Source organism: Manacus candei, unplaced genomic scaffold, assembly GCF_025592945.1.
Source record: "Manacus candei isolate 608988 ecotype Guabito, Panama unplaced genomic scaffold, ASM2559294v1 h1tg000018l, whole genome shotgun sequence".
NCBI classification, from domain to species: Eukaryota; Metazoa; Chordata; class Aves; order Passeriformes; family Pipridae; genus Manacus; species Manacus candei.
The window spans coordinates 15,936,744-15,951,128 of record NW_026138066.1 but is presented as its reverse complement, the minus strand read 5'-3'; the positions used below and the strand labels follow the sequence as shown (position 1 = coordinate 15,951,128).

Below are 14,385 nucleotides of genomic sequence, written 5' to 3'. Positions count from 1 at the left end.
ACAAAATGGATTGCTGAGGTTTCTGCAGAGCTTACAGTTTAATTCATCTCTCTCCAGCAGAAGTCTCACGCCAGTGGCGTTTTGTTACTGATCCTTCAGAAATTGTAGCTGCTATTGCAGAGTGGACATAACAAGACCCTTACATTTGTGTGGTCTTACTGGAGAGCTGTGCTCTGAATAAAAAAAAAAGGGCACTTGCAAGAGCATTGCAAAGACTGCAACCCCAAGAATTGCCGGGAAAAAAATTTCTAATCTCTCTCCTTGGTTTTCAAAGCCTCAGAGTTAAAATCTGTCCCTATTTAATCTTAAAAGTGTTCTTTACATGCAGAGAGATGTAACCTGAAGACATCGGAGTTCAGCTTCCAATGCTTTCAGGTGCAGCTTTTTATATCACCTTTGCAGATCAAAGCTGGCACTTGGAGCAGTCTATTACATCTACCCACCAACAGTGGTTTTGATTAACTCCCTGGAAGTCCACACTGTCTCCATGAACAGTAAGGGCTGATCTTTTCAGTCTCGTCATTGGGGTGCAAGCACAGATCTCTGCCAGTCAGCCAGCTGTGTCACTTTGTTCTGTGTTTTGCCTTAATGCTGCCACAGCACCATTTGCAGCTCCCAAGAAGCACAGACATTTAAAAGATTCAGACTGAAATGCTTTGGTCAGAGTGGCTTTTGCCCCAGAAAGATACAGATGCCTACATTATTAGTTCCCAAACTGTGGTTTGTAAAGCCACAGGGAGAGCTCTGTAGCACCAGGCTGCTTTAAAGTATAAACTGTAAACTTGAGGATTAAGGTAGTTGTCTGCAGTCCAAAATGCAGCTTAAAAAATGAGCTCATCATTCTTTCGTGTCAGTTTGTCCAACCTTCTGCTTGACCACCACAGCTGTAAATTGAAGTTACAGTTCACTACAATCCCTGCATTTTCCCAAGTGATGGGATACCACTCACCTGTAAAACACCACGAACAATGCAACTAGATACCCAAAGCTGACTGCAGCAGCCATGGTACAAACAGCTACCTGTCCTGTCCCTACTGCAGAGCTGTGCCAGACACTCTTGCATCATGCTGGGAAAATATCCAGGGTAAGCTGGGTAAAGCCACCCAACACCCTCACCTCTTCATTTAGTTAGCTGCCTTTGTTCAGGCTGCTGGAAACATTATGCCTCAGCTACAGGATTAAAAATAAACTTTTTCATCATCAGCTCCTGGTTCCCTTGAGAAAAGCCACTCCAGAAAAGCCAGTACAGCCCCTGTGCAACCTTCCTGCCAGCTGTTATCACCAACTCGGCTCACTGTATGGTCAGGGTTGTGCACCCAATTATATTTTCAATCAACTTTCCAAAATAACTATTTATTCTTTAAAAGAATAACAAAATTTTTGGGTAAGACTGAATTAAAGCTTCCTTCCAACAGGGCTAGGAGAACCACTAAAAAGTCAGCTTCCATTTCACATACATGTTATTAGCAGCTCTCCCACTGAAATAGTTTGGTGAACTAAAGCAGGTTTTGGTCCAGTGCTCTGATTTCTTGAGTATTAGCAGTAAGTCAGTGAATTCTGATTTGGGTAAATAATGCTGTCTTGCTTGAGATTGCAAGACCATCTCCTACTAATTTCTTGTTGAGTTTGGGAAGGTCACAGGAAGGCCAGGCTACTGGAAACACAATCCAATGAGTCCATCCTCTTTAAAGCAGGAAGGGAAGGAAGGATGAACTTGCAAAATCCCTCTCTCATTCTTTATTTTGGAACAAGAGATATGTAAGCCAAAAACTTTTCCTCTTTTGCCTTGAAAGAACTTGGGAGTTAAGAAAGTGTTTTTCCCCAGTGGATCTCAAAGCTTAGAGAGATTTTGGGGGTGTCTAGGCTGGTTACATCTCAAATAGGAAAGTAGCTGCTGTTTTCTCTTTCAGGAGACGCAAGACTGACATTTAAAAGAAGCCACAGTGCACAATTAGCCAAGTACTCAGCTGTCAGGGTATGCCAAAACTGAGGCTTTGCACTTGCCCTCCACTCCACACTCCTCACCTCTGGGAACTGGCATTATGATGCTATTTACATAATCACAGAATTTCCCTAATACAACTGTACACTTTCCCCCATGCACCATTAAGTTGTGCCTATAATAAATAGGGAAGTAAATGTCATGTCAAGGACATCCCTAGATTCACAAATTATAGAGGGAGAGAGAAAAAAAAAGTAATCTGAGTTTTGGAGGGTGGAAAGGATTACTTCTCATTATCTCATTTTTGTTTAAAAAAAAAAACACAGTGAAAACAAAAAACCGAGTAAACCCTTAAATTACAGACAGTAATTGGAAGAATAATATTTTTCTAACTTCTGGTGGCACTGAAAATTGAGAATTATTTAGTGTGTATTTTGTATCTGTCTGAAGGACTGTTACAAAAGTAACACATACACAGGTTGCTCTCTACATGTACAAAATATTAAAATATAACCTGACAAGCACATTTTTGCTAATACTACTACCTCAGAGGGAAAAAAAAAAAACAGTTTTCAGTGAGTCCATTAACAAGAACCAGGGTGGGATCAACTAGAAGGGATGGGTGGCGAAGAATTTTATTGGTGGTGCTATTTAATGTCAAATCCCAGTGTAAAGTGACAAAGGCAGCACAATTCAAACGAGGAAGAAAGGGGGTAAGTGCACACACACACACACATAGGAGCAGAAGGGAGTGGAAAAGGAGCCTAATCAAAACTAACAGCAGGATTTCGGCTCATACTTCAAACTGAGAGCAGATAAACCCCTTCATTTTCAGTTCTTGCAAGCAAACCCCTGGAGCTCATGTGGAGAAGAGCTCTGCAAAGAACTAGAAATCCTTTGAATTCCATCATTTGCAGAGGAACTACACTCTTTCCACCTCCCTGAATACTTTTTTGCCCATTCTCAGTCATTTAGTTATTAGCATTACCATTACACACTTACTGACCTTTTCTTTTCCATGACAAACACAAGCATTCCCTTTTGAAGCCTGAAGGTTCACTACCTGTACTCATTTTAGATGACTTCCCATTCTCTCTCCTCTCTCCATTTCAAGCTGTGTGTTGCTTGAGCCACATCTCTTGAGAAGCCTAGGTATTCAGCACCTTTTCCTCTTTTCAATAAAAGGTATATATATCTCCTGGCTTCATGTTTTTCATTCTAGTCTCATGAAACCAGCCCCCTCAACACCCCCAAAATTTTTCCCTAAGGCACTGTTTCCTAGTTTAGGGTCAGCATTACAGATGCCATTTGGAAAACCCAAATAATATGAACAGGGATCCAGTGAGACTTGGAGGAGTCTCCAAAAACTCTGAGCATCCCTTTGAAAGCCAGCAGGAAACTTGAATTTGACATGTTTGGGCACTCTGGTGCATTGAAACATTTGCAGCACTTACTTTTAGCACCTGAATATCCCCAGGGATAGACCCACAGCAACCAATATTGTACAGGAAACAGGGTGTAAAACCTCAGAGCATTCCCAGCGCTAAGTCGGGATTCCCCAAACCTGTAGCAGAGTTTTGCACTATTGCAGAAATACACAACCATAAGAGAAAAGGTACAGACCAGATTTTCAAAAGATTACTGGCACACTTCAACTGCACAGGCTCTGTGCAAGCAACTTCTGCCAGTGTCGCCAGCCTTGGCCAACTGCAATCTTAAGTGTCTCAAAAAGAAGTACCAGCATCCTTGTCAGCAAAGGTCCCAAACAGCAGGACTATGAAGGAATGACCTGTAACACTACTCAGTTTCAACCCAGCATTACATCTTCAGCCTCCAAGTGCTAAAAAACTGCCAGCATTTTAACCAGAACATATCCATCACACAGGAGGGAGGAAATTTCACCAAACGTCAGTATGCTGCTGAAATTTGAAAAACAAAGTAGCAAGAGTGTCTTCAAGATATATTACACTTTCTGCTGGTATTCTTGCGGAAGACAGGATTTGTCTCATGCTGTCTTGCAGCATGATCAAGGGCAGCGTATGGATAATAATCAAATTAATTCTACTGCTAGCTTCCACAAGTGATAAATACAATGCGCAATTAAACAAGCGGCACCAAGACAGCCTGGAGGAAACAATTATTTAGTGCTTTCATTAGGACAGACTCACTTCTCTCACATTTTTAATTTCCGTTCTCACGTTTCACAAATCCCCTAAAGATCAACGCTAGCTCCACATAACATTAAATTATTGTATCTCCTGTGGCTGCAGCTGCCCAGGAACTGCCCGATGGAAACAGACCCAACATGCACCGCCGGACAAGCGCCCACCTTGTGAGTACAGAAGGATCTGCATCTCCAGAAGAACACAGGTGAAAACCTGGACCAGGTTCTCCAGGCCCAGCAGCTCGAAGACCTCCCGCAGTGGGTAGTCAGAGAGTGGCAGCTCGTTGGGCCCGGGCCTCTGGCAAATGATGGGCTCATAAACCCCATAAAACTTGAGCGACCTCCCCGGGGGCGGCAGGGGCACCTCGTAGAGGATGTTGTGGATGTAGCTCTCCAGGGGCAGTGGCGGCGGCTGCTGGGAGGTCACTGCCTTATAAAGCTGGATCAGGAACTTCTTGCAGGCTTGCATGAAGGGCAGGGGGGTGATGAGGCATATGCACTTGGAGACGTACAGCGTGTCTCTGCTGATGTCGTAGGAGTTGTACCGCTGGAGCTTGGCGAGGGACGTGGCGTCGCCCTCGTCGATGCTGCTGGCCAGAGAGTCCATGCTGCACGAGGAGGAGGCACAGACACTGCTGTACTGCTCTGCATTGTGCATCTGGTACAGTGTTTGCATGGCCGTGCAGATCTGCTTGCTCGTGACCTCCTCGTAGAACGTGAGCACAAACCCATATGTGCGAGAGCCGTCCTCCCTGGTGATGATGAACGAGTGGAGCTGTGGATCCCTGTTATCTGCCTGTGTCCTGAAGGACAGCCCTTTGGGCATACACAGCTAAGAAAAGAGAGAAGAAATAGACATGGTTATCTAAGCTACAATTTTATTTGGTTATTTTTGCTGTATAGGCACATTCTTTTTATCCGCTGCATCACAACAAGCCATTTATTATTAAACATAATCCCCCTGAAAAGTATTCAAGAACAAACAGCCTGAAACTGATGCTACTTAAAAGAAGAGGTAGACACGACTGAAGAAAGGAAAACACCCTTCAAAATTACCCATCTATTAAATCATTATGAGCCATTTTCGTTACTTTCTGAAATTATTTTCACAGCTGAATAGTCTTTGTGTCGTTTACTTAAGCATCATATAAAAACATCCAGTTTTGTTCTCATTTCCATATATCATGCCCACAGTGCTCTAAAATCAGAGAGCCAAGGAAGCATCTTATACCACTGAATTAAAATTAAACAGACTTCTTAAAATTCTTTGATCTTCCCTAATTTTATGGAAAAAAACCTCAACAAACCAAACCCCAAATGACTGGCAGCTATTAAGCTACTACATTTACTTTCTTCTTTAAGTGCTACAAAATAGCTTAGATTGGAAAAAAAGGGTGTGGGAGGGGATGGGGAGGGAAACACCCAAAATCTATGACAGCCTCCTTTTTGATTTACCACTCAGCAAAATCCTTTGCAGTGATTCTACTACACTGGGTGTTTCTCTGAAACATGGCCCTGGTGATAACTGGAGGCATTTTTCCAGACATTCCTCGGGAATGCTATCAGCCATCTAATACAAAATAGCAAACATCCAGCAAAACTTGTTTGAATGTGCATCAGCAGGAAACTCTTCATGTTCTAGCTAAATCAGTATGTTAATAAATGAAGAACTAAAGCTGCCTTTGTACCTTCCAACTGAAGAAATAAAAAAGAAAGAAGAGAGGGAGAGCCTTCAAAGTGTTTCTCCTTTTCCAAAAGGCAACAGTTGAAGTCACCTTTCCCAAGGGATGTGAACCTACACACAACTGAGTGTATCCCCTACTGCCTCACCTTGACCCGGAGTAAATTCTTCTGATGGTAGAAGAGGTCAAGAGAAATAATCATATATTTTCAGGCACATCCTACCCTGAACTTCTGCAGTGCACCTTGCACACACCACTTGAAAATCTGATTAAGCTGCTACCAGCCCAGCTGGGATTCAGGTAAGTGGTCCAGACTCACTTCACAACAGGCTATCAGGCCCCTAAATTATCTAGGACAGCTCTTATGTATTGCTCAAAAAGGTAATGTATAGGGAAATAAGTAGCATGGAGCTGGCAAAAGAATTTAATTCAACTGATGGGGTTTGCTGATACAAACCATGAAACTGCAGCTTGAACCATTTTTAAACAGCAGCCACATTTTCATTCAAAAGCTTTATAGCTTTTATTGAGGCGTTAACAGTAGTGCCATGGTTAAGGCTTCTCCAATAAAGAAGTAGTAAAAAATCCTTGTTTCACACTTTATTTAAATTTATTCTGCCCAATAAATATCTCTCTTCACCTCATTTTTTTGACAGGCTTGCTTAATAAAAATTTATTTCTAGAATGCAGGCTTTCAGTGGTGGCTATAAGCCTTATCAAAGCCAAGCAGGCTGAAATCACAGGTTTAAATCTTAATGCTACCAAAGATTATATTTTTCTTCACTCTACAGAAAAATACCTGCATAAGCAAATTATATATATGGCTAAGATCAAAAACAGATAAGCATCAGGGAAATTCAGACCAGCTGAGACAGTTTCAGAAGCCTGTTTAAATAAATTTTCTCCAAGACTTAATTATTATTCCCTTATCCTTTATATACTGGGTATATACACACAAAGGGATAGTCATCTATTAAGTTTCAGCCACAGCTTGACATATGTAGAATAACAACATTTTAAGACCCTGGCTGCAAACCCTGGCACAGAGACTGTTGCTGTTGTTAGACCTACAAGAGGACATGAGAGAAAGCAGAGAAAGAAAGAAAGGAGATGGGAAGCACCGAGGCAGGAAGAACAACCAGGAGACACTTCAGAAGCCGAGATCAAAAGGAAGAGCCTGCACTCATTTACCAGCAATACAGAAAGCTTTGAATTTGCGGTTAATGCATGAAAACTTTCATCTTAGGGCCTTGGACATCAATCACTTCCCATCTCATCTGTGTCACACATGCCACAGGAGAGTGTTGGGGAACAGCAGCTTGGGATGTGCTAAGGGGGGTGAAATCTTTGCCTGCTGGTGTGAAGCTGACTGGCTAACAGTGAGAAGGCAGTCAGTCACCTGTACTGCATCTTTGTACAAACACTGAAAACTGTCCAAGGTTACTGATCAAAGGACAGGATTTTGGTTTCCAGAGCACTTTACTACTTACATTTAAACGTATTCATCAGTAGAAAAATGTGGAATTAAATCGTATTTGCAGTAAGGCTTATAACCAAGATGGTTTGTAAAAATAAAAGGAAGCTGCACCAAGACAGTTAAAAAGGTATCAACTAATCCATAACCTGTCTCTAGAAGTCATGAGTAGGGGATATCCTTTCCCTAAACACAGAGGAAGGACACAGACACTGTAACCCTCCACTTCTTCTTCTCCTGGATATCATCCCTTCCAGATATTTCTGAAGCAAAGGTCCCCTCTGGACCACTGCCCACTAGTGCTGGTTCATCTCTTCTCCATTAGATCCTCCATTTCACTTTTTAAGTCTCTATATATTTCTCACGTTCACAACATGCAGAGGCAGCAAGCTCCATACCCAAATTGCACTGTGGGTGAGGGGGTGGAGAGAAAGATGCTTTTGTTTGTGTTCAAGCCTGATCCTTCAAATTACACCAGGGAACCTCAGATTCTTTTATTTCAGTACATGAGACGTTAAGCAGATAATGCCTCCTTGGAGTTCAGAAATACAGGCAAAGATTTATATAACTTGATGAATCAGAGGGCTAAATAGGAGGCTTGTTTCCTAAGAATTCCAGTTTCCCCTCTACTGATAACTCAGGTTTGGTACAACACATCACTTGCAGAGTGGCCACAGAAGATAGCATGTGAGGCTAGGCAGGGATAATCACAAAAAGCAGTGGGGGGAAAGAAACACTTCCCTATTAAAGAGAACTCTGTACTTTGATACATACTTTGAAAGTGAGAGAAAACATGACTTTTAGGCAGCTTGATTGCTTGGAAGTTCAGGGGGTTATTTTTAAAGCAGTAGGATGGTTCCAGAAGGCAATTGAAATTCCTTAAGCATCCAGCAAAGCCAGAGTTCTCACAAGTTAACCTTCAAGGATTTATGCATTTTCTTCTCTGAGGAAAATTGCTTCTGGAAGCTCACATAAAGCAAACACATAGGCAGAACTAATACAGCAAGGCAAGATCAGAAAGGCCAATAATTGCCTCAAGGGATTCTGTGGAGGTGGATATTACTTTAAATGATGCTTCAGATCAAAACAATAAAGAAGTTTTCCAAAAGATGATTTAAAATATCATTAAATACTGCTGCTGTTAGTAAATGTTTTTTTTTTTTCCTCCAAGACACATTGCAAATGAAAGATGTGTTCTTCAGCTGTTTGATTTTAGTTAAATGAAGCTCAGTTCAATTATTTTATTTTAATAGGTCTCTTGCTGGTTTTAGCATTCCATTTTTATCTGATACTATGACTACATTTCAGGAATATTAGACATTTTCAACTGTAATGTGAGAGACAAATAATGCAGCAATTCCAGCTGCTATATTCCTGCTGCACAACCCCTATCACTTCTCCTAACATCCCCAATTCAAAGGCAGAACTAAATGGCATAAATAGCCTTGCCAGTTGAATTATTACCATCTTAACTGCTGATGAAGCATCGCTCAGAGTCCTTCGTGACTTCTGTATAAGCGAAGTGATGTGGAGACCTGCCCAAATACCACACCATCTCCATCAGGGCACATTTGGAAGCAGAGGACAGAAATCCCCAGCTGTCAGCAGGCAGAGGGAGTGACTGGGCTCATCTCTGCCTTTCTGTGCATGTGCAGTGCCACAGTATCAGCTCTGTGTCACTGCTACTTCCAGCTCCTGTATTTCCATGTTAAATATTTGGCACAGTGCTTAAAAAGAGAATTCAGTGAAAACTGAGATGAACTTCAGATTTCTACATCTTCATGATTGCAGGGAAGTTAGAAACGCATTTTTGTGTTTGCAAAAGTTTATTTCTCACCTCTCTGTCTCCTGGGTGAGGGCCAGGAGATTCTCCTGACTTCATACCTGCACCATACAACGAGATCAGTTCTGTTTTGTAGCTAGTATGCAGTCTTCTGCAAATGCAAAGAACATCTAAACTAGACTGGGGGGGGAAAGGGGCTCCCTAATTTTCCAATACTGAGTTAGATCCAATACACATTTTTAAAAATAGCAAGAAGCTGGTTGCTTTTAAGTTATAAAACAAATAGCATTTTCTGTACTGGGAAGCTCAAATACCAGTAATCTGTTGTCAGGTTATATTCCTAACAAGTGCTTTGCTGATTTTCAAAACATCCTTTGAATATCAGCTCTTCAGAAAAATTCCCAGTGGATCATCAGTCTTTCAGTTGCCACTGCCCCTCCTACAATAACTGTTTTTTTCTCCCTTCCCAGTCCATGGGACTTAGCAACATAGATCCCCACATCAAACTGAGCTGACAGGAAAGAGATGTACCAAAGATGCATCGATGCAGAGGTGCCATTAAAAGCGATGCCCCAGCAACAGCTGTGATTAGGTAAGTTCCAGTTTCTGCATAAAGATTCCTCTTTCCCTCGCTATATGCAGAAACACAAGGTGTTTTGTACCCAAAAATTTCACTGGGATATTAATATATCTTAAAAATTCCTTGTTTTGCCTCCCGTGGATATGTATCCTGGGTAACCACACCCCTTCTTACCCAGTCACTGGGACAGTTGTTAGAGCTGTTCCATCATGGAGTAGACTTAAAACTACAACTAAAAAGGGAAATTCAGTATTTTACTTTTGCTGCACCTGAAAGTATCCTGTATTTTCACAATACCTCCTCCTCTACAGCTTTTCAACCAGCACACCCAGTGGGTGCTCTTAGTCCCAGCAGAAGCACCTCATTCATCACATCACAAGGGCTGGTTGTAAACAACCCAGGGACTGCTTAAGAGTTGAAATTGTCAGGTAACACCTTGAGAAGAGAGTTTCTCTACCTACCATGTTGACAGCATCCTGGTCAAAGGGGTTCCACTCGATGTTCTGAGGGTAATGGGCCAAAACTTTGGACTTGAAGGTTCTTCTTAAGGGACTCTGGTCGAAATTCTCTCCTGCAAAAAATGAAGAAATAATGACTTGTCACAGCAGTGTGGCTTCAGAGGGAGCTCACTTGGGCAGCTTTCTTTTGTTTTCCTTTTTTTTTTCCTTTTTTCTTTTTTTTTTGTGAAATCTGAAGGGCATTTTCACTTCCAACAGAGGTACTACTCTTAAAAGAGAAACAGAAAAGATGCACATTTGGTCTGACTTTACCCTCCTTCCCACAAAATCTTACAAACCAGCTTCCAGCTTAGTATTTACAGCATGGAAATATATTGTCAAGAGAAAAATGACTGCTGGGATTTTACAGAAAAAGATCCTGAAACGAACTGAATTCTTGATCTTCCCCTATAGCTTGAATATCTAGAGATGGCTTTACTTAGTCACTGAAATAGCACTTCCCCTCAAGTTTGTTGGAAACTGTCTTAAGGTCAACAAAAAAATATGAGCACCTCTTGGCTATTATAAATTATTCAAGGATTCATTATAGATGATCTTTTTTATATCACAAGTCCTGTGTGAAAATTAAACATTTATTTTTTTCTACATCAAATTTCAAGGGCAGACATTTTCCACACAAAGAATCCAGCAAATGCAAAGAGGAAGATCGAAATTAGACTTCAAGCAGAAATGCATCCAGTTATCAGCACACAAATACTGTATTTCACAGTGATATTTTTAATGGAGTTTCCCCAACTGGATTGCCTACAGTATGCAAAGAGAGCCATCAAAACAAGAAGTTACAGTCTATTAATTAAATTACCATCTACTACACTTTTTTCAGGTACCAGGTTACTAATTCCAGTGTTCTTGCTTTAAAAACTACACGTGGGTCTTTTCTATTCATTTGCTTTCTGAGAGAGATGAACGGGATAGTGCCTTGGGTTCATAATGTGGAAAGTTTTCCACCAACCCTTGCTTTGCACTCAAAAGCTCCCTCTGGGACTTACCTAAGTATTTCTCAAAATACGTTACTGAAATAGAAATGGATTTCTTTTCTTTACAAAAGAATATTATTTCTCATTATACTTAAAGAGAGAACCAACATTTCGCTAATGTTTTTAATGAGAGGTTATTTTGGATTAAAAAATAGTCAATTGCTTGGTGAGTTCTAAAGGCAATCCCCCACTCCTGAGGTCACTAACGCCTCTCTGAAGGTAACATGGGCCACAGGTGTATAACCTGTGTTTGCTGAGTTCCATACAACAGCTAACCCTTCGTGCAGCGAGCAGCCTATGAGGTGTTGCAAATGCATCCACTCGGCACGTGCCCTTGGTTCCTTGCAAAGCACAGTCTACACAATCATTTGTCTCAGAGTGAATTGATTCAAGGAACTTTCTGTACAAACTGACATGTGAAAGCAGAGCTTTTTGGTTTTTTTCACCTGGCAGAGCTTAGGGTCTGGAGGTAATTGCGGGGAACACGAGGTAATGGAGAAAAACACAGTGGCAGTTCACAAGGTAAAAATTATCAGGGCAAAGTTTCAGGAGGGTTGAAAACCATTTTTGTAGGAAACCCTTAGCACACCTTCAATGCAGAGGGCAGAAGCTGCACCGTGTCTCGGGGATCACAGTGGCAGGGCCATTGCAGCAGCACCTGCACAACAGAGGCAGGTGGAGGAAGAGGAGGCAGAGGTCAGGCATTTCTTACACCAACACCAGCTGCCTGTTTGGTCAGGAAGGGGAAGCAGAGGCTTATGCTGGAGTTTCCCTCCATGAGGATGCGTGTAGGTGGATGGAAATTCCTCAAGACATATGTGTCAGTGGTGCTGGGATTGCACCTCACCCTGCTGTGAGAGCCACTGCACCGAGCTCAGGAGTGGAGCAGAGCAAACCAGCTCTTCCAACAGCACTCACATTCAAATGCATTCAGAGGGTTTAAAATCTTTTTCTTCCCAAGTAATCTCTATGATTTTAAAGATACAGTTATTTTTATACAGTGGATCATTTTGAACACAGGATTTAGACACATTGCAGCACCGTGGTGAAATCACCATACCTGGAAGTGTTCAAAAAAAACATGTGGATGTGGCACCTGGGGACATGGTTTAGTAGCACCAAGGCAGTGCCAGGTTAATGGTTGGACTCAATGATCTTAAAGGTCTTTTCCAACCTTAATGATCCTATGATTACTTTTCTTCTAGCCTTACACCTGTCTCACTTGGTTTTGGTGGGTAACCATGTGGGGAGAAAAGCAAATAAGCTTCAACAAGGCTGTTTTGGGCTGGGGAGGAAAAAAAGCCTGAGATGATGCAACGCTGCAGCTGTATTTCCTGGGGAAGGAAATGGTAAGGTGAGGAGTGGATGAGGGGACTGGGGAGATCTTCTCACTCTGTACAACTGCCTCAAAGGAGGTGGTTGTGAGGTGGGGGTCAGATTCTTCTCTCAGGTAACAAGTGACAGGACCAAAGGAAACGGCCTCAAGTTGCATCAGGGGAGGTTTATACTGAATATCAGGAAAAATTTAGGGTTGTTAAGCATTGGAATGTGCTGCTCAGGGAAGTGGTTGAGTCACCATCCCTGGAGGCATCTACAAGACATGCAGACGTGGCACTTAGGGACATGGTTTAGTGGTGGACTTGGCAGTGCTGGGTTAATGGTTGGAGTCAGTGATCTTAGAGGTCTTTTCCAAACCAAATGATTCTATGATTCCACATGAGGAGCTCTGGTAGGAGTAAGCAGCCTGCTTCTGGAATTGCTCAAGGCAAACCACAAATCCAGCAAAAGTGTATGCATCACTGAAATAAAGAAAACTGAAGTTGTTAGCTAAATTGGATCAAATTCAGAAACATGCTCAGCTACAAAGTCAGATTGAAATACCAAAAAACAGAGACCATTACTCTACTGCAGAACATGGCAGTAGAATAATCTCTTATTTTGGTCTAAAAGTTCTTTGCAGAGGCATTAGAGATAAAGATAAAATGCCACCCACCAATTCCTAAAGCTTCACAAAATAAAGATCCCAACAACAAACATCAGCAAAAATTCTCTCTTCGGGTATGTACTTAAACATACTCAGCAACATTTTTAATTCTTAGTATCAACCATAATTAATGTGCTTGCATAATCAAACAAATATGGATGAGGTTATTGCCTAATTAGATCGTCAAGAATTCTCACATCTGACAGAGTTTACCTGACAACTGTGAATTGGCAGAAAGGTAGATATTTGATGCTAAATTTGTTTGGTTGCCTCTACTAAAATTTAGAAGAACTGGATGACTTCATTAAGTTCTCCACTACTGACAGCAAATGATTGCTGGAGTCCAAATTTCTTTGAAGTCTTCCTTTTCCATAACACAAAAACATTACTGTAACCTAGTGGATGGATGCTAATCAGGTAATTTGCACGCTTCAGAGGTCCTCATCACTTTCGCAGTTCATCACTTGAGCCCTTCACAGGTTCTTTGGGGGCCAGTGTTCCACTCTGCATCACATAGATGTTGTAAAAACACCTTTTGCTTGAAAAATTAATTTCCAAGTTAGACCAAAAACTACATCACTGGGGATGCAAGAGCAGTGAAGGCCCTGATATCTTGCTGTTATTATTATTTAACATCCTTCACTCATTTTTCCCATGAACCACCCCCCTCCCCCAACCTAGGGGGCAATACTCTGGAGCATCTAGAACCAGTGCAGAAAAACAAGACGTATTTGCCAATAAACCACTGTAATAATGATAAAATGAGGGTTTCAGTCAGCTTTTGGAAGTGACCAATAATTTGTATGCTGCTGAAGATATCTGTGCAGTTGTTTAGATGACAGATAGGTCTAAAATGTTTTGGTTATGAAGCACAAGCATTGCTTTAAGACATCCAGCTTCCCAAAACTAGCAGCTACAATGTTTAAATAGGCTGACAACATGGATTCATTTTATTCAGGAAAGTAAATGGCACAAACAACTTACCTTTGCAGAGTCTCTGCAGTGTTTGCATTTTACTACTCCGGTGGTTTAAAAATATATAAATTAAAGGTAAAACACACATAAAGAAAACATGATTTTCTGAATCAGTGATCACAAAACAAAAGAGAAAAAAAGCCAAGAACCCACACCGCAGTGAATCAATCAGTCATTAGCTCAGAAGAACTCAGCATTGCACCCCCCATACAAAGCTACCTCCCAGAAAGTCAAACAGGGTAAGCTTTTAGAGGAGACACACAATTTAGGAAAGAAACAGTATGAGGATAGGACAGGAAGCAGCCA

General features: G+C 41.5%; 1 protein-coding gene across 6 annotated transcripts in view; it reads right to left on the bottom strand.

Moving 5' to 3' along the window:
• The window catches only part of DENND5B (DENN domain containing 5B), a 113,637-nt gene that overhangs the window by 51,452 nt on the left and 47,800 nt on the right, over positions 1-14,385 (bottom strand). For all 6 annotated transcript variants that reach the window (XM_051784523.1, XM_051784522.1, XM_051784518.1 and 3 more), the window contains 2 exons: positions 10,087-10,196; positions 4,272-4,938 (listed from right to left, as the gene is read on the bottom strand). In XM_051784523.1, coding sequence (XP_051640483.1) covers positions 4,272-4,938; positions 10,087-10,196 — 777 coding nt within the window. The remainder of the gene's footprint in view (positions 1-4,271; positions 4,939-10,086; positions 10,197-14,385) is intronic.